Here is a 26,234-nt window from a genome sequence, read left to right on the forward strand (position 1 = left end):
CCCTCCGACACCACGTCCTACCTCCCCCTTGCCCATGATCCCACCGTGACTCATCAGGACACTTACATTGTCCGTGCCCTCATTGCGTCCAGTGATTTTCCCTACACTGCCTCCAATCTCATAGGCCCCTGTACTGCCCGGTTCTACCTGCTCCCCATGATCCACAAGCCCAACTACTCCAGCTGACCCACCGTCTCGGCAATCTCCTACCCCACTGAACTCATATCATTGCTATCTTGACTCCATCCGTGGGCGGCACGGTGGCACAGTGGTTAGCACTGCTGCCTCACAGCGCCAGGGACCTGGGTTCAATTCCCGCCTCAAGCGACTGACTGTGTGGAGTTTGCACATTCTCCCCGTGTCTGCATGAGTTTCCTCCGGGTGCTCCGGTTTCCTCCCACAGTCCAAAAATATGCAGGTTAGCTGAGTTGGCCATGCTAAATTGCCCGTAGTGTTAGGTGAAGGGTTAAATGTAGGGGAATGGGTCTGGGTGGGTTGCGCTTTGGCGGTCAGTGTGGACTTGTTGGGCTGAAGGGCCTACTTCCACACTGTAAGTAATCTAATCTAATCTAATCCTCTCCCCCTTGGTTCAGGCACATCCCATCAACCATGCCCTCCACATCTTCAGTAACTTCCAGTTCCCCGGACCCCAGCGCTTTATCTTCACTATGGACATGCAATCGTTATACATGTCCATACCCCACAAGGATTTCCTCCAGGCTCTCTGATTCTTCCCCTCCAATAGACCCATCCAGTCCCCTTCCACCAATACCCTCCTCCACCTCGCTGAACTGGTCCTCACCCTTTTCCTTTAATTCCTCCCATTTCCTCCAAATCCAGGAGGCGGCTGTGGTCACCTGGATGGACCCCAGCTATGCCTGCCTCTTTGTTAGCTATTTCGAACAGTCCCTCTTCAGTTCCTTCACAGGCACTCTGTCCCAACTCTTCCGCTGTTACATCGATGTTGAAGTGGTGTAGCTTCCTGCACCCACACTGAACTGGAGCAGTTCAGCGACTTCACCCACAACTTCCACCCCACCCTCAAATTCACTTGGTCCATCTCTGACACTTCCCTTCCCTTTCTTGACCTCTCCATTTCCATCTCTGACAAAAGTTTCCAGACGGACATTTACTATAAACCCACAGTCTCCCATAAATACCCGGACTATACCTCCTCCCACCCTGTATCCTGCAGGAATTCCATCCCGTTCTCCCAATTCCTCCGCCTCTGCCACATCTGCTTGGACAAAGAGACATTCCACTCCCAAGTATCCCAGATGTCCACCTATTTCGAACAATGTGCTTTTGCCCCCTGTCATCCAGACAGCCCTCCACCACAATACTTCCATTCCCTGCTCTACTGCTCTAAACCCCCCCTTCAAACACAATAAAGGCAAGAGTCCCCCATGTCCTCACCTACCACCCCACCAGTCTCCGTATCCAAAGCATCATTCTTAAACACTTCCGCCCACCACCAAGTTCTTCTCCTCCCCACCCCTCTCTGCCATCCGCAAGGACCATTCCCTTTGCTAGGCCATGGTTCATACCATTCTCCCCACCAACACCCCTGAACCCCTAGGTATCTTTCCCTGCAACCGGAAAAGATGCAAAACCTGCTGGCACACCACCCCTCACCTCCCTCCAAGGACCCCAAACTGTCCTTCCAGGTGAGACAGAGATTAACCTGCCTCGCCTCAAACCTAGTTTAGTGCATCAGGTGCTCCTGTGTTGTCTTCTCTACAGCAGGGAGATCAAATGTAAACTTGGGGAATGGTTCGCCGAACATCTCAGCCAGGCTCGAAGGGGCCAACCAGACCTCCCAGTCATTGCTCATTTTAATTCCCCTTCCCACTCCCTTTCCGATATGCCCATCCTTGGCCTCCTCCATTGCCAGAATGAACCAAATGGCAAATTGGAGGGACACACCTCATCATCCACCTGGGCAGCCTACAGCGCAGAAGCCTGAACACAGTTTTCCAATTTTAAATAATCTCCTTTCCCATCCCCCCCCCGACTCCCTTCCTGCACCCCCCCCGCCAACCTCCCTTCCATTCCTCCCTGCCACCTACCAGATTCATTTCTCCCATTGACCAACCAGGTCATACTCTGTACCTGCCTTCACCTATCCCCTCTTCACCACCCTGCCCCTGCCACCCCCTTTATCTGCAGCACCCCTTACACCTAGACTAGTCCTGAGGAAGGGAAACACCCAAAACGTTGACTTCTCCACCACCTGATGCTGCCTGGCTTGCTGTGCTCTTCCAGCCTCCTGCTTGGCTACCCTGTATCCAAATGGACAGTTCTCCCTGTATTCCATGAAGTCTAACCTTGCTAACCAGTCTACTATGAGGAACCTTGTTGAATGCCTTACTGAAGCCTATACAGATCACGTCCACCACTCTACTCTCATCAATCCTCTTCATTACTTCTTCAAAAAATTCAATCAAGTTTGAGAGACATAATTTCCCATGCACAAAGCCACGTTGACTATCTCTAATCAGTCCTTGCCTTTCCAAATACATGAAAATCCTATCCTTCAGGATTTTCTCCAACAAACTGCCCACCTCTGATGTCAGGTTCATTGGTCGATAGTTCCCTGGCTTTTCTTACCATCTTTCTTAAATAATGGCACTACGTTAGCCAACTTCTAGTCTTCCTGTGACTATCAATGATACAAATATTTTAGCAAGGGGTCCAGCAATTACTTCCCTAGCTTCCCACAGAGTTCTAGGGTACACCTGATCAGGTCCTGGGCATTTATCCACCTTTGTTTTAAGACATCCAGCACCTTCTCCTCTGTAATATGGGCAGTTTTCAAGATGTCACCATCTACTTCTCCACATTCAATACTTCCCATGCCCTTTATTTTTAAAAATTAGTAAGAGACAGATCTCAATAAAACATATAATCAAAAAAAACCCACTGTACTCACTATTGTAGATTTACAGAGAAAAAGAACAGCAAGATACACTTAAAAACAATGCACCTCATTGCTCCAGTGTTGTGAGCTCTCCTACACATGTTCCTCCAAAGTCAGCTGTGAATTTCACTGTTTGTTAATTTTTCAAATTTTTTTAGTAAGTTTTAAAGATTTTTTAAAAAGCTTTAAAAAAATAATTATAGTCCTGGACCTTGGAATGTACCAGTCTGCAACACTCAGTCGAGGTCAACTCCTTGCTCAGGAAGACCAACAAGTTTTGGGCAGACCAAAGAGCATCATCTGCCCTTGTTGAGGAAGTTGAAATCCTCTTCTAATATTACTCTATTATTTTCACACTTCTCTGAATTTGCCTAACTCTCTCTCCTTGCCTGCCTGAGATAACATAGTACACACCCAGCAAAGTGTTTGTACTTCTTTGTTTTAAGTTCTATACACATGGTGTCATTGAGGTACCTTGTAAGATATTGCCTCTTGTTACTGCAGGACTTCACTTCTTGTCCAACAATAGGACACAACCTGATCTTTTAAACCCCCCTGCAATCATTTCGCCTGGAGATTCCTTAACACAGAATATTGAACTGTCAGTCATGTCCCTCCCTCAAACTTAACTCTGTGTCAGCAATAACACCACATCCCCATGTGTTAATCAGCACCTTTAATCGTTGCATGAAATACATACCATCCAGTCTTGCCATTAAACTGCGAGGCCCATGAATTTACCTGAATGTTTGTCCTGTTCGCCCAGGCTGGAATGAACCTCCTTGTGAGTAGATCTGTTGGCTTCCTGCAGATGATGCTGTAGACATTGTCTTCTTTTCACCTGTATTAGTACAATTAGGGTGGCATCTAGATTAAAATGTTGGTCATAGACTGTTTATTTAACGTAAGTCGGAGTGTAATTTTAGAAAACCTATTGCTATATAGCAGCTAAACAGAAGTTGTGAAATTGATATCTGACACCAAATCTCTATAGAACAGCAAACACATTTCAGGGATCCAAATATGAATCAAGAGCATCTTAAATTAATTTGCCAAACTTGTTACTGTGTAAAAATAGATTCAGTTGGCCATACAGTCCTTATGAAGGCCTGACTCACATTGAGAATACCCTGCATTATGCTGTATGGCACTATCACCCATACGAAATGGGACAGACATCAGACAGATCTAGCAACTCAAAACTGGGCATCCATGAGGCACTGTGAGCCATCAGCAGCAGCAGAATTGTACTGCAACACAATGTGTAACCTCAGCGCCTGGGATATCTTCCACTGTATCATTACCATCAAGCTGGTTCAACGTAGTGTAAAGGAGCAGCACAAGGCATACTAAAAAATGACTTGTTAGCCTGGTGAAATGATAAAATAGGACTACTTGTATGCCAAACTGCATAAACAGCAAGCAATTGATTAAGCTAAGCAATTCCAAAACCACCAGCTCTACAGATCTTCCACATCCAGAAGTGAACAGCAGTGGACAATCTAACAACTCACTACTGGAGACAGCTCCACAAGTATCCCTACCCTCAACAATGGAAGTACCAGAACATCAGTGCAAAAGATAAAGCTGAAGCATTTACAACAACCTTCAGCCGCAGGTGCCAAGTGAATTATCTATCTTGGCCTCCTCCAGAGGTCTCCAGCATCGCAGGAGCTTCTGCAACTTTATTCATTCCGAGAAATGGCTGGAGATACTGGATACCATAAACGCTATGGACTCTGACAACATTCTGACAAAAGTACTGAAGATGTGTGCTACAGAACCTGTGATTATGAAGCAGTTCATGTTCAAATACAGCTAGATTTGGATAATATCAAACTCCAATTACAGCCTACCCACCCAGAACATCTTTCCCTCCCACCCCTCTCTGCCTTCCACAAGGACCATTCCCTTCGCCATTCCTTGGTTGGCGAAGGGAACCCATACACCACTTCCCTCACCTCCATCAAGGGCCCCAAACTGTCTTTCAATGAGAGACAGAGGCTCACCTGCATCTCTTCCAACCTAGTCTACTGCATCCGGTGCTCCCGATAAGGTCTTCTCTACATCAGGGAGACCAAACGTGGACAAGGTGACCGTCTCATCGAGTGTCTTTTCCAGTCCTGAAATGGCCAGCCTCACTTCCTGGCCACTGCCCATTTCAATTGCCCCCTCCCACACCCACTCTGACATGTCCATCCTCGGCCTACACTATTGCCACAGTGAATCAGACTACAAACTGGAGGAACAACACCTCATCTTTCACCTGGGTAGCCTCCAGCTCAGAGGATTTAACATTGAGTTCTCCAATTTCAAATTACCTTTCTACCCATCCCCTAGCTCCCCTTCCAGCCCTGCCTCCTCTCTTCCATTCTACCTCCTGCTTCACTAACTCCCCACCTCCAATCTCATCCCATGTCCAGTCCTTACTCTCCTTCCAGCTTCCTTGATCTGACCTTACCTGCCTATTTTCCTTCCCACTGATCTATCACAACAACCCCCTTCCTGCATCTACTTAATTGCTATCCCACCTACCTTTTCCCCAGCCCCTTTCCCCTCCCTCTATTTATGTCTGAGCTCCCCTCCTTCCCCAGTCCTGAAGAAGGATCTCAACCTGAAACATCGACTTTGCCACCCCTGATGCTGCCTACCTTGCTGTGTTCCTCCAGCCTCCTGTTTGTCTGCTTTGGATTCCAGCATCTGCAGATTTTTTAAAAATCTCTAACCAATATCCAGGTTTGGGCTGACAAGTGATAAGTAATTTTATCTTTTAACCTATTTCTCTAATCAAACATATTCAGAGATCTTAGTGCACACATCTGAAGCAGGTGGGATTTGAACCCAGGCCTCCTGGTACAGAGGCAGGGACATGACTACTGCAATACAAGAGGGTCCAAATAATATTTGCACCACAAGTGCTAGACAATCATCTCCAATAAGAGGGAATCTATGACATTCAATGGCATCACTGAATTCCCCATTAACAATGTTCTGGGTGGTTATCAGAAACTGAACAGGACTAGCCATTTCAATACAGTGGCAACAAGAGCAGCTCAGATATTTGGAATCCTGTAGCAAATAACTAATCTCTTCAGTGCTCAAAGCCTATCCACAATCTACAAGGCACACATCAGGAGTGCGATGGAGTACTCCCCACTTGACTGGACAGCAGTTCCAACGACACTCTAGAAGTCTGACACCATCCAGGACACAGCAATTTGCTAGACAGGCATCACATCCACAAACATTCACTCTCGCCATCACCAATACTCAGTAGTATCAGTGTGCGCCATCTACAAGATACATTGCAAAAATTCACCAAGGACAATACCTTCCAAACCCACGACCGCCATCATCTTGAGAGACAAGCAGCAGCATGTAGAACATCACCACCTCCAAATTCCCCTCCAAACTACTCACCATCTTGACTTGGGGTGTTTACAGCCCAATGGCCTCAATATTGATTTCACCAACTTCAAAATCTCTCCACCCCCAGCCTTATCCCATGTCCAGCCCTCTGCTTCCTCCTCGCCTCCCTGATCTGACTCAACCTGTCCTTCTTCCTACTTATCTATTCCACTCCACCCTTCCCACTGACCAAACACTATAAACCCCTACCTGGATCCACCTATCACCATTCCACCTACCCTTCTACCAGCACCCCCCAACTCCCCATTTGTTGAAGTGGTCAGCCACAGGGCGATGGGGTTGTTAGGTTAGTGTGTAGCAGACATGTTCCCTGAACGGCTCCGTGAGTTGGTGTTATGTCTTCCCAATGTAGAGGAGACCACATCGAGAGCAACGGACACAGTGGATGAGGTGGGTGGATGTGCAGCAAAATCTTTGCCAGATGTGAAAAGATCCTTTGGGATCTTGGACAGAGGTGAGGGGGGAGGTGTGGGCACATGGTTTACACCTGTTACAGTGGCAGGGGAAGGTGCCAGGAGTGGAGGCTGGGTTGGTGGGGGGGACGAACCTAACGAGGGAGTCACAGAGGGAGTGGAAGCATATGCAAGTCCAGGGTCACCTCCACCACCAAATTCAAGCCACCCAATGACTGGAGGAAGAACGCCTCATCTTCCGCCTCGGGACCCTTCAACCACACGGTATCAACGTCAACTTCACCAGTTTCCAAATCTCTCCGCCCCTACCTCATCCCAGATCCAAACCTTCTAACTTGGCACCGCCCTCCTCATCTGTCCTACCTGCCCATCTTCCTTCCGACCTATTGTTCCACCCTCCACACCCACCAGCAGGATCACCACCCCCACCTGCATCCACTTAGCGCCTTCCCAGCTATCTCCCTCCACCCTCACCCTCTACTTATCTCTCAACCCCTTTAGAACATAAGAACTAGGTACAGGAGTAGGCCGTTTGGCCCCTCGAGCCTACTCTGCCACTCAATATGATCATGGCCAATCTTTTTGTGGACTCAGCTCCACTTACCTGAGTTTTCACCATATCCCTTAATTCCTTTATTTTTCAAAAACGTATCTACTTTAGCTTTAAAAGCGATTACTAAAGTAGCGTCAACTACTTCCCTGGGTGAGGAATCCCCTTCTTCCCTTCCCCCCTCCACATTCCTGATGAAAGGTCGATTTTCCTGGTTTTCAGATGGTGCCTGACCTGCTGTACTTTTCCAGCACCACATTTTTGGACTGTGACTCTCCAGCATCTGCACTCCTCACTTTCTGTCTTAGCCATGTTAAATTGCCCTGTAGTGACCATGGATGTGTATGTTATGTGGATTAGCCTTGAGAAATACGGCACTACGGGGATAGGATGGGGGTAGTCTTGGTGGAATGGTCTTCAGAGAGTTGGCACAGACACAATAGGCCTAATTAGCCTCTATCTGCACTGCAGGGATTCTGAGAGTCTATGGTGACTATGACAAGTATTAACTGTTATTATCGATTATATTCAAGAGCGAGATGGATATTTTCAGATTTTAAAAGCATCAAGGAAAATGGGAAGAAAGCCCAGGAATATGGGTCCATTAGCTCCAGTCGCTTCACTTCAGCAGCAGGAGTGGAGAGAGCATGAGCAGGGAACAGCCAGGAAGGTAAGTTTGAACTTAAAATACTTATACCGTGAATCAGCGGAGCGAAGGCTGAACAGGAGCAGGAGGGGATGTGGGGACTGCTGGGTAAGTGAACTAATATATTCGGGCAGTGGCTAAACCCGATACAGTACATGTGCAGTGTCTCCGACCCATCCTCCTGAAACCAAAAAAAGGACTGTGTGTGGAGGGTTGGTAAGGTAATTTTTTCTTTAAATCTCTTTTGGCAATTTGGAGCAGAGGAGATGGAGGCTAGGGCAGTTGCATGCTCCTCTTGCAGGATGTGGGAGGTAAGGGTCACCACTGGTGTCCCTGCTGACTTCACCTATGAGAAGAGCACCCAACCCCAGCTCACCACAGACAGCCTTAGGGAACTGAAGCTGGAGCTGGATGAACTTTGGATCACTTGGGAGGCTGAGGGAGTGATAGAGAGGAGGTTGAGGGAGGTAGTCACACCTAAGTTACAGGATAAAGGTCAGGAAGAGGCAGTCAGTGCAGGGATCCCCAGTGGCTGTTCCCCTCAATAATAAGTATACCGTTTTGGATACTGTTTGGGGGATGAACTACCAGAGGAGAGTCACAGCAGTCAGGTCTCTGGCACGGAGTCTGGCTCTGTGGCTTAAAAGGGAAGGAGGGCAGACTAGGAGAGCAATAGTGATAGGAGATTCAATCGAGAGAGGAACAGACAGGAGATAATGTGGTTACGGATGGTATGTTACCTCCTGAGTGCCAGGGTCAGGGATGTCTCGGTTCGAGTCGACAGGAGGGTGAGCAGCCAGAATCTGTGGTACACATCGGTACCAATGACATAGCGAGGAAAGAGAGGAGGACCTGAAAAGCGAATATAGTGAGTTACGTTGGAAGCTAGAAGGCAGGATGAGGAGTAGTAATCTCAGGATTGCTACTGGTGCCACGGGCTAGTGAGGCTAGGAACAGAGAGCAATTGTAGCTGAACACGTGGCTGCAGGGCTAGTGTAGGAGGGAGGGCTTCAGATATATGGATCATTGGGATACCTTCTGGGGAACATGGGACCTTTACAAGGAGGATGGGATGCACCTGAACTGGAGGGGCACCAATATCTTGGGCAGAAGGTTTGCTAGAGTTCTTCGGAAATGTTTAAGTTAATTTGGCAGGGGAATAGGACCCAGAGCTATTTTTCAGAGGATGGGTTAGCTGGTGAACAGGTAGGTACAGCATACAGTGAGTCTGTGAGGAAGGATAGACAGTTGATTGGGCAAAGATGTATTCAATGTCATGGGTTGAAGTGTGTCTATTTTAACACTAGTAGTATAAGGAATAAGGGTAATGAACATGGAGCATGGATCAGTACTTGGAGCTAAGATGTTGTGACCATTACGGAGACTTGGATATCACAGGAGCAGGAATGGTTGTTGGATGTTCTGGAGTTTAGGTGTTTCAAAAGGAATAGGGAAGGAGGTAGAAGAGGTAGGGAGTGGCATTGCTAATCTGCAGAAAGAGAGGTTGTCAAGGAAGGTTTGTTTACTGAGTCAGTATGGATGGAGGCCAGAAACAGGAAAGAAGCAGTCACTTTATTGGGAGTTTTCTATAGACCCCCCAATTGCAACAGAGACATGGAGCAGCAGATTGCAAGGCAGATTTTGAAAAGCTGCAGAAGTAACAAGGTTGCTGTCATGGGTGACTAATTAGTGCAAATAGTTTGGATGGAGCTGATTCCTGACTCAATATGGAGATAGACTAACTAGAGGGGAGGCCATATTGGATTTAGTGCTTGGCAACAAACCAGGTCAGGTGTCAGATCTCTTGGTAGGAGAGCACTTCAGTGATGGTGATTACAACTCCCTGACCTTTACTATAGTCACGGAGAGGGATAGTAGCAGATGCTACGGCTAAGTATTTACAGAGGAACCTCAACTATCTGAATATAAATTATCCAAATTTCGGATTATCCGATGAAGATCTGAAGGTGCCGATAGAAACATTACATCAAAAAGGTGTTACCAACATTGATCACTTCTTTTGTTTACAATGATTAAAAGCGAATTCAGCTTACTGAAAGGTCCCTTACACACAACTGTGTGTCTCTGCTCAGAAACAAACCCTGAAACAGAGAGGGGGAGCAAGGCAGGCAGAGCGAGGAAAAAGGAAACTTCAGTAAACTCAGAGTCCCAGAGGAGAGGCATTGAATCAGTTATCCGAACAATCAATTATCTGAACGAAATACTGCCCGCCCATCTCCTTTGGATAATCAAGGCTCCTCTGTAATTGGGGAAGAGGAAATTACAATGCCAATAGGCAGGAACTGTGCAGCATAAATTGGGAACAGACACTCTCAGGGAAATGCATGACAGAAATGTGGAGGTTGTTTTGGAAGTACTTGCTGCGAGTGCTGGATAGGTTTGTCCCATTGAGGTGAGGAAGGGATGGTAGGGTGAAGGAACCTTAGATGACAAGAGATGTGGAACATCTAGTCAGGAGGAAGAAGGAATCTGACTTAAAGTTGAGGAAGCAAAGATCAGACAAAGCTCTAGAGGGTTACAAGGTAGTCAGAAAGGAACTGAAGAATGGACTTAGAAGAGGTAGAAGGGGGCATGAAAAAGCCTTGGTGGGTAGGATTAAAGCAAATCCCAAGACGTTCTACGCTTGTGTGAGGAACAAGAGGGTGCTCAGAGTGAGGGTAGGGTTGATCAGGGATAGTGGAGAGAACTTGTGCCTGGAGTCAAAGGAGATAGGGGAGGTCCTGAATGAATACTTTGCTTCAGTAGTTACGAGTGAGATGGACTTTGCTTGTTGTAAGACATTGTGAAAGAGACTGATATGCTCAAACAGGTTGATGTGGAGGAGAAGGATGTGCTAGAAATTTTGAAAAACCTGAAGTTGGATCAGTCTCCTGGGCTAGATGGGATATACCCTAGGTTACTATGGGAAGCGAGGGAAGAGATTGCTATACCGTTGGTGATGATTTTTGCATCCTCACTGTCCACTGGAGTAGTACCAGATGATTGGAGGTTGGCAAATGTCATTCTCTTGTTCAAGAAAGGGAATAAGGATAACCCTGGGAATTACAGACCAGTCAGTCTTACGTCAGTGTTGGGCAAATAATTGGAGAGGATTATGAGAGACAGGATTCATGATTATTTAGAGATAGTTAGCATGGCTTTGTGAGGGGCAGGTCATGCCTCATAAACCTTATTGAATTCTTTGAGGATGTGACATAACACATTGATGAAGGTAGAGCAGTGGATGTGGTGTATATGAATTTTAGCAAGGCATTTGATAAGGTTCCCCATGGTAGACTCATTCAAAAAGTAAGGAGGCATGGGATACAGGGAAATTTGGCTGTCTGGATACAGAATTGGCTGGTCCATAGAAGACAAAGGGTGGTGGTAGATGGAAAGTATTCCGCTTGGAGCTTGGTGACCAGTGGTGTTCTGTAGGGATCTGTTTTGGGATTTTTGTTCTTTGTGATTTTTATAAATGAGTTGGATGAGGAAGTGGAAGGGTGGATTAGTAAGTTTGCCAAAGACATGAAGGTTGGTGGAGTTGTGGATAGTATGGAGGGCTGTTGTCGGTTGCAATGGGACATTAACAGGATGCAGAGCTGGGGTGAGAAGTGGTAGATGGAGTTCAACCTGGAAAAGTGTGAAGTGATTCATTTTGGATGGTCAAATTTGAATGCAGATTACTGGGTTAAAGGCAAGATTCTTGGCAGTGTGAAGGAACAGAGGGATCTTGGGGGTCATGTCCATAGATCTCTCAAAGTTGACACCCAAGTTGATTGGGTTGTTAAGAAGGCATATGGTGTGTTGGCTTTCTTTAGCAGGGGGATTGAGTTTAAGAGCCGTGAGGTTATGCTACATCTCTATAAAGCCCTGGTTAGACCATACTTGGAATATTGTGCTCAGTTCTGATTGCCTCAATATAGGAAGGATGTGGAAGCTTTAGAGAGAGTGCAGAGGAGATTTACCAGGATGCTGCCAGGACTGGAGGATAGGTCTTAAGAAGAAAGGTTGAGGGAGATAGGACTTTTCTCACTGGAACAAAGAAGGATGAGAAGTAACTTGATAGAGATGTACAAGATGATGACCAGTATTTATAGAGTGGATAGCCAGAGACTTTTTCCCAGGCAGAAATGGCTATCATGAAGGGGCATAGTTTTAAAGTGATTGGAGGAAGGTTTCGGGAGATGTTAGAGGTAGGTTCTTTACACAGAGAGTGGTGGGTGTATAGAGTGCACTGTCAGCAAGGGTAGGAGGGTCAGATACATCAGGGACATTTAAGCGACCCTTGGATTGGCACATGGATGATAGTAAAATGAAGGCTATGTAGGATAGTTTGCTCTAGAATAGGATAAAAACATCAAGGGCCAAAGGGCCAGCATTGTACACTACTGTATTGTTCTATGGCAATAAGATAGAGGATCTGCTATGATTATACTGAATGGTGGAGCAGGTTTGAAGGACTGAATGGCCTACATCTGCTTTTAGTTTCTCTGTTTCTGAGTAAAAGCTCAAGTGTTCTCTAATGTCCTCTAAAGAAGGAAATCTGCCAACTTTACTTGATCTGATTTACACTTGACTGTGGTCCCACAACAATGTGGTTGTTTCTTAACTGCACCCTGAAATAGACATGCAAGCCACTACATTCAAAGGCAATTAGAAATGTGCAACAAATGCCAGCATCACCCACATCAAACCTGTTCCAAACATTTACATGTTTTCAGCATAAAAATTCATCCCAACTCAATTGACCTTCAGGCTCACTGACATTGATTTCCTGGATTAGCATGAAGTAAAACTCTAGTGCTGACATTTGTATGCGTAACCACATTCCTTTTAGATTGTGGAGTTAAATCTTCCTGACATGCTCCTCATAGTCCCCTGACTTTACACTTGGGATCAGTCCTACCACATTTCTCTTCAATGCTTTGCAATGTTTTTGTGGCTTAATAACCAGAATTGAACACAATGTCTCAGTGGGAAACATATCTGTAATGCTGCATGCAGCCAAATCTCTCTCAAGTTTCATAATGGGTACCTTCAAAGTGTACCATCGCTCCCCCCCACCCTCATGTATTTTTACTGAATCTTCTAGTTGCTGCATTTTACTTTGTTGTTAAAATCCATTCACAAAGTCAACTGTCAACTATTAGGCTCAATAATTCACTTTTGTTAATTATTCAGTTACATCTTATATTTTCTGACATGTATCTGTCACTTTATATTTATTAGTGTAAAATATCATATTGGATTTTCTTTCATAATTACACAGAATATTGCCTTGTCAGTGCTGAAGAAACTGCAATGGCATTGATGTCTGTGAGTAGTCAGATCTTCTGTGCTTTTGAATCCACCATTCTTTCTATACGACGCAAGTTTTATGCTGTAATGTTTCTTTCGAGGTCTGTAAGACTGCTGCTTTTCTCTTCAGGTGTGATGAAGTTTCCCATCTGCAAAAGTTTGGTGCTTACACTTTTTGATCTTCAACCTCGTTTTTGTTAAACCAGTTCACAACGAATTAAATTGTACTGGAAATAGCTAAGTGAGAGTTTCATGGAGGATTTCTTTCCACAAGGGACGAAATTTCTCACTCTACCTTCCAAAAAACACTGCCTGTGACATTACCTATTCACTATACCACTATGGCATCTGTTATGGACCAGGCCAGACCCCCTCAAAATATTTCAAGAATGTAGCCTTCACCCTAACTTTTTCTTATTTTTAAAGGTGGATGTGAGGTGGATATTCCAGGTGTGATGCAGCTGGTCAAACCACTCTGCTTTAAGCAAAACAGAATTCACTTAAGTTGAAACAGAATTTATAATAACTTAACTATTGGAAAACTTAACCAACCTAGTACAGCAACTTAACTAATTAGCCGTTTCCATCCAGTAACATCCCATAAACACCCCTTGGCAAAAAGGTAAATTCAAACACAGATTCTTACAGGCAGGAGGGAACAACTTCCTGAGAGATTTCAGAAGAGTTATTTAGTGAAGCCTGCAAATCCCCTGGACTCTCACATCTTGTGACTGCTGCAGCTAAAAACAGCTAAAACAAACCCTGAACTGGGAGAACTGGCCACTCCCCTTCCACATCCCTATGCAGTTCCTAGACTGTTCGGCACTTTTGTCTTTACGAACCCTCTTGAAAAAAAGGACAAAATAACCTTTTTAAAATGACAGCATCGTCACACCACTCCCCCTTAAAAAAAAACCATCAATATACAAAGATAGCTTCATTTTAAACCCCTTAGTCTTACTCTGTTAATACACGACAACACATATGTATTACATTGACTCTAAGCATGCAAACAAACGTTCACTACTACATTCAATTTCAATCCATTTACTCCTGCCAATGAATGCTTCTTTATTTTCATCCTCCTCCTGCCAGTGTATAACTTTCAAATTGAATGGTTGCAATAATAAGTTCCATCTAATTTTTGTCCTTAAATTTCTCCAAGAACTTTAATGAGTTATGATCAGTGTATATAATTGTCTCAGACACATTACTGGCAATATAAATGTGGAAATGTTGTAACGCCAACACCTAGCACAAGGTCTCCTTCTCAACCGTAGAATATTTCTGTTGTTGAATATTCAAGTTTCTGGAGAAATATCCAATAGGTCTTTCTATCTTCTTGCTGTCTTCTTATAAGAGTACAGTACCGACACCCACATCACTCGCATCAATAGCCAAATTGGCATTGCATAATTCGGTGTGGCTAACACTTGGGCAGTGGTTAACACAGTTTCTGACATTTCTCTGTCCTCTGAAATTTTCTGCAAGGACTGGTTAGTCTTTGAAATGGAACTGGCGTATTTTTCATACCAAATGGCATGACTTTAAATTGGCATAGCACATTCAGTATTTCAAAAGCTGAAGCTGTTTTCGCTGTTTCTGACAAAGGTACCTACCAATATCTTTTGAGTAAGTCCAACTTCAAAATATAAGTTGCTTGTGCCATGTTCTCAACACAGTTTTCCAAATATGGAATCGGATATGAATCAGACTTTGTAACTGCATTGACTTTGTGGATAGTCTATACATAACTGTTGGATACCATCTGGTTTTGCCCCCTGTAGTGGGTGAGCTCCAGTTGCTGCAGCTCACTTCGATTATGTTGCCTTGAAGCACGTGTTCAATCTCTTTTTGAAGCTATGCCAGCTTTAGAGAGGGTTAAGCATTTCCTATATCTACATAATGTATCATTAGATTAGTAATTCTCAGCTTCTTCCCACATATCTCCCTATGCAATAGCAATAACTTTCAGGTTACTTAGATTTTCCTCTGGAAGGCAACTCAATAATTTATCACAATTTTTGAGAATGTCCTCATTGTCCAATTTTATTGAGGAATGTCCAACTCACAATCCTCTAAATTTGGTTCTTCAGTCTGTGTTATACTAGTAACACATTTTCCTTTTGCTTTCCTTCCTTGTCAAAATGCCTTTTCAGCATATTCACATGACATACTGTGAGATTTCTTTCGATCTGTAGCCCTTACCAAATAACACCAGGTTATAGTCCAACAGGTTTATTTGGACGCACTAGCTTTCGGAGCGACGCTCCTTCAATCAGGTGATTGTGGAGTATAGGAGCAGTGCTCCAAACGCTGGTGCTTCCAAATAAACCTGTTGGACTATAACCTGGTACTGTGTGATTTTTAACTTTGTACACCCCAGTCCAACACTGGCACCTCCAAATCATCCTTATCAAATAATTCACCTTACTCAATCTCCTTTCAACTTGTTAAGGATCACTAAATCCTACTTTTAAAGGTTCACCTATCGCTGGAAGTAACACTAACATTTTATTTCGTGAACAAAAGTGAGAGATTTTGATTTGTTGTCGGCTTCCTGTTTCATTGTATGCTGCGATAGGTTTAAATGCTGTCTAGCTAACTCCCCCACTCTATTTAATTGTTCCCTAAAATTTGACACACAATCCAAGTATGTGGTCTCTGAATTCTGGCTCACCAATTTCTCCTTAAGTAATTTCAGTGGTCCTCTCACCTCATGCCAAAAAACTAATTCAAATAGACTGAATTTGGTCAATTCATTTGGCGCATTCCTAATGGCAAAACATACAAATGGAATTTCCTTATCCCAGCTGTCTGGATTGACTTGACTATAAATCCTTAACATGGTCTTTAACTTTCAATGCCACCTTTCTAACGCTCCTTGCGATTCTGAATGGTACACTGTGGATTGGAATTGTTTTATTCCTAAACTATCCATAACATCCTTGAATAAATTGATATAAAATTTGACCCTTGATCTGACTGTATTTCTGTGGGTATCTAGTAAAAAATTTGAGTAACACTTCGACAATCCTTTTAGCTGTGATACTGTGCAATGGGATGGCCTCTGGAAATCTAGTGGACACATCCAATATTGCTAACAAATACTGATTCCAACCTTTTGTTTTAGGTAGGGGTCCCACACAATCAATTAAGACTCTTGTAAAAGATTCCTCAAATACAGGAATGGATATTAAACATGCTGATTTTATTATTGCCTGAGGTTTGCTAATAGTCTGACAAGTATGATACCTCTGGTAAAATTCAACTACATCCTTATGTAATCCAGGCCAGTAAAACTGGTTTTGCATTTTAGCTTGAGTTTTTCATTCCCCTAAGTGACCTCCTACTGGTAATTCATGTGCTACCCACACTACCTCCTTTCTATAACCCACTGACAATACAACTTGATGAACTTCTGCCCATTTCTCATCTTCTTGAATACGTGATGGTCTCCATTTCCTCATCAAAACATCATTTTTTCAGATAGCAATATTTCAGAATACACTCAGATTCAGCATACGTCTTTTGATATAATTGTTTCAGTTGTTTGTCTTCTCTGTTGTAACTCAGTTAATTTCTTGGAGCTAAAAATTTCTCCTCCAGCTGTTCTTGTTTTGTCTCAACCAATCAAACATGGTCTGTTAATTCTACTTCAACTTACTTATCTATATTCTTTGATTTCTCCTCCTGTTTCAACTGGTGGCTTTGTGACCTTGTTACCACACAGTCAGGAGAAGTCCCATGGGCACACTTCCTGTAATGCCTCAGTTGCCTGATTTTCTACTGGCTTTTCAACCATAGTGGGCAGCACTCCTACTCGTGATTCAGCTATATCATAAACAAGGACAAATTGTATTCCTGGAGCCAAGACGTTCTCCTGTATTCCTACCACCAATTCTCCATTTTTTAACTCCAATCTCACTCGACACGGGGGAACACTTCTTGCCTCACCATGAATTCCACATAAAGGTTGTTCTGCTATAATGCGAGTTTTGTTAACGTGAATGCACTGTAATGAGATTGATGAATTGGATCACTGTTTATAAAGCGCAAACTTTTAAAATATGTGTTAGCTGGAATATGACAACACTTTAAGCTCTGTTTCTAAAGTGCAATTTTTCTATAATGCAGGGCTGCAGAAGAACACAACCATCGCATATAGAAGAATTACCTGTACTAGCATTTTTTCTGGCGATAGTCTTTCGGAATTACACATCTCCTCATCCATCAACATCAAGGATTGACGTGATCCCATATCTCTTAATACTATGATTCCTTTACCTTCTCCTCTTGGCATATGCAAGTAAACCTTACCTTTGCAGGTAAATGGTTTAAGATGATCTGGCATTTTGTTTTCAACCAACCTTCGACCAGGATGTACACTCTGGTGCAACTTTTCAGCCTCCACTGTGTTTTCCTTTTACAAAATTCTCTGGCTTATCCTGTTTCCCTATAATCTGTCTTCCCTGTCTTTTTCTAAACCAACACCGTAACTTCATGTGGCCTGCTTCATTGTAGTGAAAACAACAGAGCTTTTTAACTTCTCTTTCCACTTCATCAGTTTCCTTTTTACCCTGTGGTAAACTATCTTTATTACCTTCATTGAGATCTACTGAGGATTCTTCTTTTCCTCAATTTCTATCCCTCTGTCGGAAGTCAAACTTTGATTTATGAACCAACTCATAATCGTTAACCATTTCAGTTGCTATATCCCACTCATCAAACTGTCTAATTGGTGGGAGCTCCTGGGATTCCAGGTTCCAATGCCATAGTTAAAATGCAGTTGTGCATATGGTCAAGTGCTCTTAGCCTCCCAGACATGGTGAACAAAAGGATATTGGCATCTTGCTTTGCTGAGAGGACTAGGAAGTTCTGGTGAATGGAATGATGTGGAAGTACTCATCCCTCAAGGCTGGCAGAAGATTCCATGTCACCAGACCCTCCCACCCTGGTCAGACATTGCCACCTCATCAGTGCAGTTTCCACACTCCAGATAAAGGTCAGCAATGCTGCAAGAAGGCCAATAACCTTTGGTGCTTTGTAAGGCTAAGTGTCACAATTTTCTCTCCATTACTCACTCTATGCCTGTTACTGCATAATTCACAACAAGGCTCATGGTCCACTCCTCTCACCATTCTACCTCACTCGCCATCAACCACTCAATACCACTGCACTATTAACCCTCCACACTCTCTGCACTGCCTACTCACTCACTCACTCAGGACAAACCACCAGCTCTTCCCCACTTACACCAGCATTGTGTCAGCCATTTTCATCACACTCAATTCTTTACTTTTGTCTTATTTCAGGGGAAAACTCTCCATAATGGGGCCAAGAAAGTCAAGGTGGATGGTGAGGTGTCCTATGAGGACAGGATCCGGACCTTGGCCAGTAAGAACCACAACCATTCATGGTAATTCCAAAACCTCTGTATACTGACAATTTAAACGCTCAAGCAACACAGGAGCAAGCAGGCACAGCTGGAGTTTTATTGGAGGCAGCAAGCAAACTGATTCAAAGATTGGAGCACTCCACGAATGCTGTTTGCAGAATACTGTCTTTGGCATATTAGTATCTGCTTGCTCCATGGATGGGTTAGTGGCTGCCAGGGGGAGTCAGGTTCAGCACACTCAGAGTCTGCGGGATATAAGCACAGATCTGCACTCCATCTCTCTTACCACTGTTGTTTAGTACCAACAGCAAGGCAAAAGGGAGAGGCACTGACCTCATTCCAGGTGCCTGTTGCTCATGAGGAGACGGGACTATACCAGTAGACATCCATCTGGATGACAAATCAAATACAGGCCTCCAGATCTCCACTCATGACACTCCAGAGGTGGCTAGGTGTTCCAAATCCATCTTACTTGCTAAAGTCAGCCCTGTGGGGTTCGAGCTGATGAGGGTAAACCTGCCTCTGGCCATGACACACTCACCATTTCGAAAACCTCCAGTCACAAATGCCCCAGACTAGCCTGGCCAAAACTCCAAAGCAAATAGAATCCACTGCTAAGTCAGGCTCCTTCTAGCCCAGCTGTGGAGCCCGGGACCGCAGCGACACATTATAGGAGGGAATGGAAGATGTCAACCATCTGAGGACACATGGGTGAAACTCCATTGTAAATATATTTCACACCATGTTTAATGGCCCAAGGTATGAAGTGAGTGAACCATATATAGGCTGTGGGACCTTGGAAGGTGCTTGCCACTTTGACAACTAGGGCCAATGTTTCCAGGCCACTAGATATTGCCTATGCATCTCAAACATCTTCCTCAATTAATATGTTGAGTTGGCCCCCACTTCACAACTGTTGTTCCCCCCCCCCCCCCATATCCCAGAACACTGCTTCAAATCTCCAAAACTAAGTTCCCCAACTTCCTTCCTGCAGGAGTGGCCCCAGTGATCCCCTATTGACTTTTCGTAAACTGACCCTCAGACTGACAATGGCCCAGCCCCTTCATCAACTTAGACAGACAGCCTCAACTCATGACTGACCAGATTCCTGTCTGATTTTTGGCAGCTTGCCAAATACTTTATCGTTTGACTCCATGGACTGCATTGGATCCACAGTGCTTACCGTACCCACGTTCCAGACTGGAGAGGCGTGGACACCCTCACCCTGGATGCCCCAAGTGAACAACTGATCATGTTCAAGCCCCGGACTGATGTTGGAGATTGCCTTGACCTTTTGTGCTGGATCCCCTTACTGAAAGGTATCTCCCTTAACTTGACTGAGATTTTCTTCCTTACACTTTCAGACATGGCTATGTGATTGATACACATGCACTGTATTTGCCATGCATGCTGCTGGCACCAATGTCGGTGTGAGACTGACACAGCACTGTGACTGATGATTACAGACAACTAAAACCAACTGCTTTCCGTCTGTGCTAAAAGGCAAGGCAACACAGAGGCAGTGTGAAACTGTAAAATCTGGCTGACATGTCAAAGCACTAAAAGGCAAGGATGGTACTAAGATGCATTAAGGCTGAAAGGTAACAGCACTGAGATGCACTGGTCTAATCCATAAGTTTGATGTCTGTCCCTGTGAACAAGGTGTCTTTGGAGCAGCATTGCACTGAGAGGTCCAATGTGTAGCACTGATGTGCAGACCATATTGCAAGTCAACTGCAGATGTGCCATGATGCGGTGATGCTGGGAGGTGTCCAAATGCCAACGCCTGTGATGGGGGTGGGGGTGTCCTGAGATGTTGGCAACTAATATCCACTACTAAGGCCAGAGGAGCAAGTGGTAGCACTTTGACTTTCATTTTATTTCTTATCCAGTGGGTGAGAGAATGGGAAACTGCATATACTGTATACAGGTATACTCACGTAAACGTCGACATGTTATTTTTGGCAAAAGTATCTTGTATTTCCCATATATCTCGTGTGAACGTCGAGCCTACTATACTGCTATATCGCTTTGTAAACCTCTTACAAAAAAACTGCACGTTCCCTTTAACCCACTTAAACAAAATCACATTCATTCATTCATACCGGTAACTCTACTCATCGCTCTTTGTTTACTGTATCGTCCGTCGTCCATTCATTCATCTCCTTAGCCCACTTGGTTTAGATTCATTCATTCATTCAGACCAGTACGTCTATCATTACTTACCGCACTTTATTCACTACACATCCAAAAGTTAATATCGTTAAAAAGTTAATCATTTTAGTGGTGCCATTATATCCAAATAAAATTGAGATATATTAGCTACATAGATCTTTAATTCTTTGACAAATTTGTGAATGTTACTGAAGTTCATAACATAGGAGAGTAAATGGGAGAGAAACGGAAGAATTTGGTGGGAAAGTTCAAGACGCTTAAACAGTCAGCATTTAATAAATGTTTCATTTTAAGGGTGCCATTATATCAGGCCATGATGATGTTGAACAGTGTGATTTTAAAGGATTTCACTGAATCTTTGACAAGTTAAATTTTCGTAACAGTATCTAAGTAAAATTTACTATCAGTAATTTACTCGTTTCTCTTGCTTTTATCCGGTAATTCATTGTTTTTCTTCTTTACTCAGGATTAGTTGAGCGATCAAATTGACTTCTGCCAATAATATGGTATTTCAAACTGCAGAATGAACTTCAGCCCCTCAAAACTAGTGCCCATATAATAATCGACCTTATAAATTGAACCTTTAAAAATAGTCTTAAAAATCTGACTTTTACACAAGTATATATGGGTAAATGAGAGGAGATAAACTAATAATGAGATGTTAAGGCATGCCAATGCATGCAAATAAGCCTCTCAGTGCTCACCAAAGAGATTCTCACTTTGTCAATCAACACTCATTTCAAGAATTGGACTTCTTGATCTTTACATCCTTACTGCTGATCTCACGCAATTTACCAGCTCTCTTATCAATGTCAGTGGCTAGAAAGATTGCACGTAGTGTTCCCTTGTACAGATGGCTGTTATGGCAAACTTTCAGGTCATTGAGGCACCCTGGGCACACTATTGTGTGTGGTTGCTGGAGATTGTTAGTGACATGCTGATTTAGATGGGCTGCCTTAGATGATAATTTTCTTGTAGCATTGCTTCTCCTGCCTCCATTGTTTGGAGCCAGGCTGACAGAGAAGTAGATTGGATGAGGCAGTGATGGATCAAGCAGTGGTCAGAATCTGCTTTGGCCCAGGTGATATGGGCGTCTCTCTGGCGTGTAAAAACCGAAAGAACTGTGGATGATGGAAATCAGAAAGGAAAACAGAAATTGCTGGAAAAGCTCAGCATGTCTGGTAGCATCTGTGAAGTCATCTCTTGGCTTTTCTGGCAATTTCTGTCTTTGTTGCATATGGTATGTATATCTCCCTTGATAACCGATGATGGAGACAAGTAGGTGTCAGTGTTTGGACTGAGAATGTTGCCATAAGGTCTTGTGTCTTTCTGGTAGACCAATGTATTGTTTTTACATGGTCATGTTCATTTTATCAAGAGGAGGGCTCTGTTGAAATTATCTATAGTCTAAGTACTTAAGGGATTACCTGCTGAGATCCAAGCATTTGGGGAGGGTGGGGTGGTGGGCTTTTCCTCACTGGAGAGAGTTTTATGAAGAACTGTTCAAGCTAGACTCTGCCTTTCACTATCAAATTTGGTAGTCTCATGTGGGATCGTAACAATGGAAAATGTATGTAAATAAAAAACTGAAATTTGAATGTTGTGATTCTTATTAACCGTTAATTTTTTTTTAAAAAAAGTGTATCCATTTTGTGGGATGTGAGTGTTGCTGGCTGGCCAGCATTTTTAGTCTGTCCCTCGTTGCCCTCAAGAAAGTGGTGGTGAGCTGCCTTCTTGAACTGCTGCAGTCTACCTGCTGTGGGTTGACCATAATTCCATTAGGGAGGGAATTCCAGGATTTGGACCCAGCAACAGTGAAGGATGTACCTCCAAATCAGGATGGTGAGTAGCTTGGAGGGGAACTTGAAGGCGGTGGTGTTCCCATATATCTACTGCCCTTGTCCTTCTAGATGGATGTGGTCATGTGTTTGGAAGGTGCTATCTGAGGATCGTTGGTGAATTTCTGCAATGCATCTTGCACTGCTCCTGAGCATCAGTGGTGGAGGGAGTGGATGCTTGTGGATGTGGCGCCAATCAAGTGGCTGCTTTGTTCTGGATGATGTCAAGCTTCTTGAGTGTTTTTGGACTGCACTCATCTAAACAAATGGGGAGTATTCCATCACGCATAGTGGGCAGGGTTTCAGGGGTCAGCATGTGCGTTACTTGCTACAGTATTCCTAGCCTCTGACCTGCTCTTATAGCCACTGCATTTATGCGGTAAGTCTAGTTTCTGATCAATGACAACTCCAAGGATGTTGATTATGGGGGACGCAGTGATGGTAACACCACTGAATATCAAGGCATGGTGGTTAGATTGTCTCTTATTGATGACGGTCGTAGCCTGGCATTTGTATGGCACCAATGTTACTTGCCACTTGTCAGCCCAAGCCTGGATATTGTCTAAATTTTGTTGCATTTGGACATAGGCTGCTTCAGTGTCTGAGGTTTCTTAAATTGTGCTCAACATTGTGCAATCATTTGTGAACATCACCACTTCTGACCTTTTGATAAAAGGTAATTGAAGAAGCAGTTGAAGATAGTTGGGCTGAGGACATTAGCCTGAGGAATTCCTGCAGAGATGTCCTGGAGGTGAGATGACTGACCTCCAACAACCATGACCATCTTCCTATGTGTTAGGTATGACTCTAACCACTGGAAAGTTTGCCCCCGGTACCCATCGATTCAAGGTTTGTTAGGGCTCCTTGCTGCTACTCTCAGTTGAATGCAGCTTACCTCATCTCTGGAATTGAATCAAGGCTGCAATGAGATCAGGAGCTGAGTGGCTCTGGCGAAACCCAAACTGGGTGTCACTGAGCAGGTGCTGCTTAATAATACTGTTAATAACACTTTTCATCACTTTAATGATGTTCAACAGTAGACTGACAGGGTGATAACTGGCTGGGTTGGATTTGAAAAACGTGTTGCTGGAAAAGTGCAGCAGGTCAGGCAGCATCCAAGGAGCAGGAGGATCAGGCAGCATCCAAGGAGCAGGAGAATCGGCAGCATCCAAGGAGCAGGAGGATCAGGCAGCATCCAAGGAGCAGGAGAATCGGCAGCATCCAAGGAGCAGGAGGATGCTGCCTGGCCTGCTCTGCTTTTCCAGCAACACATTTTCAGCTCTGATCTCCAGCATCTGCAGTCCTCACCTTTCTCCTGGGTTGGATTTGTCCTACTTTCTATGTACAGGACATACTTAGCAATTTTCCACATTGTTGCGTAGATGCCAATGTCTTAACTGTTAATCCAATAGTTACACATTTTACTAGAGATTTATTAAATCTGAAATTATTTCATGTCTTTACAAAAAATAATTCAATTTAAATGTAAGGTGTTCTAATGTAAGAAGATTCAAGAACAGTACTTGTGATTGGTTGATTTAAAACATAAATCTCTTAATTGGATTTGTGCAAGGGAAAATATATGTTATTCTTAACCCTATTTTTAAAACAAAGATGTCCTGGTGTATTTATTAAAATCCCACATTAAAGCATCAAGAGAGTGAGGCTCCAGTTTCTTAAATGCTAGTTTATTCTAAACTCCAACAGTACATGTAAAATTTTACTTTCCTGGGGTGCCTAATACAATATAGGTTTGCTATTAAAAAAACTGCTTCTTTTACAGTTAGTTATTTAAACATTATTCCTTGCGCTTGTAAGCTGTAAGTTTCTCAATTTATTATTCAGCCATTTTTGGAAAAGAAAGCGCATGCTCCACTGCATGAGTAACAAACTATGGGGATTGTTACTGCGTGACAAAAGTGCAAAAGGATCGGTACCACAGGAAAACTGATTGCCCTTTGTCAGTCATTCTACTGAAAATCAGATTATGTCAGTTTGGTTGATTTAAAACACATATCAGCCAAAGGGATTTCTAAAAAAGGAAAAGGTGGAGTGCACACTAATCAGGAGCGGACACAGGGCTTATATTTGGGTGGTTGCTTTCCCCAAAACACTGCTCGGGTAATGTCTCCCACCCGTCCTCCTCCTCTAATCAAAACAAAAGGTTGTGTGCGCCAGATTAATAAGGTGACTGGTTTCTTTATTTTTGTTTTAGTTTTTCAGGAGTCTCATTGGACATTTAGAATAGTGGGAATGGAGGTTAGGGCAATTGAATGCCCCTCCTGTAGAATGTGGGAGGTAAGGGTCACCATTAGTATCCCTGCTGACTGCATCTGTGGGGGGGGGGGATGCACCCAACTCCAGTGCCTCGAAAATGCAATAGGGAACTGGAATTGGAACTGGATGAACTTTGGATCATTCGGAAGATGGAGTGTGTTATTGAGAGGTGTTACAGGGGAGATAGTCACACTTCAGGTAAAAGAAGGAAGTAGATGGGTTAACAACAGGGGATGGAAAGTGAACCGGCAGGCAGTGCAGGGATCCCCTGTGGCCGTTCCCCTCAATAACAAGTATACCATTTTGAATACTGTTTGTGGGGGGGGGGGGGGGGATGACTTATCAGGGGTGAGTAATTGGGGACAGGTCTCTGGCACAGAGCCTGTCCCTGTTGCTCAGAAGGGAAGGGGGAAGAGGAACACAGCATTAATCATTGGGGACTCCACAGTTAGGGGGACATATAGGAGGTACTGTGGGAACGAGAGAGACTCGCTTTTTATGTGTTGCCTCCCAGGTGCCAGGGTTAACGATGTCTCTGATCGTGTTTTTGTGATCCTTGTGGTGGTGAGGTGGGGAAGGTGAGCAGTCCTAAGTCATGGTCCACATAGACACCAAACAACGTAGGTAGAAAAAGGGATGGGGATTTAAGGCAGAAATTCAGGGTGCTAGGGTGGAAGCTGAGAGAACAAATAGAATTGTTATCTCTGGTTTGTTGCCCGTGCCACGTGTTAGCGAGGTGAGGAATAGGGAGTGAGAGGAGTTGAACATGTGGTTACAGGGATGTTGCAGGAGGGAGGGTTTTGGATTCCTGGATAATTGGGGCTCTTTCTGGGGTAGGTGGGATCTCTACAAACAGAACCAGAGGGGTACCAATGTCCAGGGTGGGTTTAAACTAACTCAGCAGGGGGATGGGAATCTAAACTGTAGTTACAATATACGGGAGGATGAGAGTAGTGAAGTCAGAACAAAGGTTTCAAGGTCTCAACAAGGCACTGGCAAGCAAGAAGTTGGTTTGAAGTGTGTCTACCTCAACTCTAGAAGCATCCGGAATAAGGTGAGTGAATTTGCAGCATGGGTTGGGACCTGGGACTTCGATGTTGTGGCCATTTCAGAGACATGGATAGAGCAGGGACAGGAATGGTTATTGCAGGTTCCGGGGTTGAGATATTTCAGTAAGAACGGAGAAAACGGTAAACAATGTGGCATTATTAGTCAAGGACAGTATTACGGTTGCAGAAACGACCTTTGAGGTCTTCTCTACTAAGGTAGTATGGGCTGAGGTTAGAA

The 26,234-nt window shown here is 44.0% G+C and overlaps 1 protein-coding gene across 9 annotated transcripts in view; it reads right to left on the minus strand.

Annotated features, from left to right (window-relative positions):
* Window positions 1–26,234, minus strand: part of arnt2 (aryl hydrocarbon receptor nuclear translocator 2) — a 476,833-nt gene that overhangs the window by 99,625 nt on the left and 350,974 nt on the right. For all 9 annotated transcript variants that reach the window (XM_087981308.1, XM_043677623.2, XM_087981306.1 and 6 more), the window contains one exon: window positions 3,662–3,761. In XM_087981308.1, coding sequence (XP_087837434.1) covers window positions 3,662–3,761 — 100 coding nt within the window. The remainder of the gene's footprint in view (window positions 1–3,661; window positions 3,762–26,234) is intronic.

The sequence above is a fragment of the Chiloscyllium plagiosum genome, unplaced genomic scaffold (assembly GCF_037043375.1).
Source record: "Chiloscyllium plagiosum isolate Xiang-an unplaced genomic scaffold, Cpla_swu_hap1 HiC_scaffold_39, whole genome shotgun sequence".
Classification (NCBI taxonomy): Eukaryota; Metazoa; Chordata; class Chondrichthyes; order Orectolobiformes; family Hemiscylliidae; genus Chiloscyllium; species Chiloscyllium plagiosum.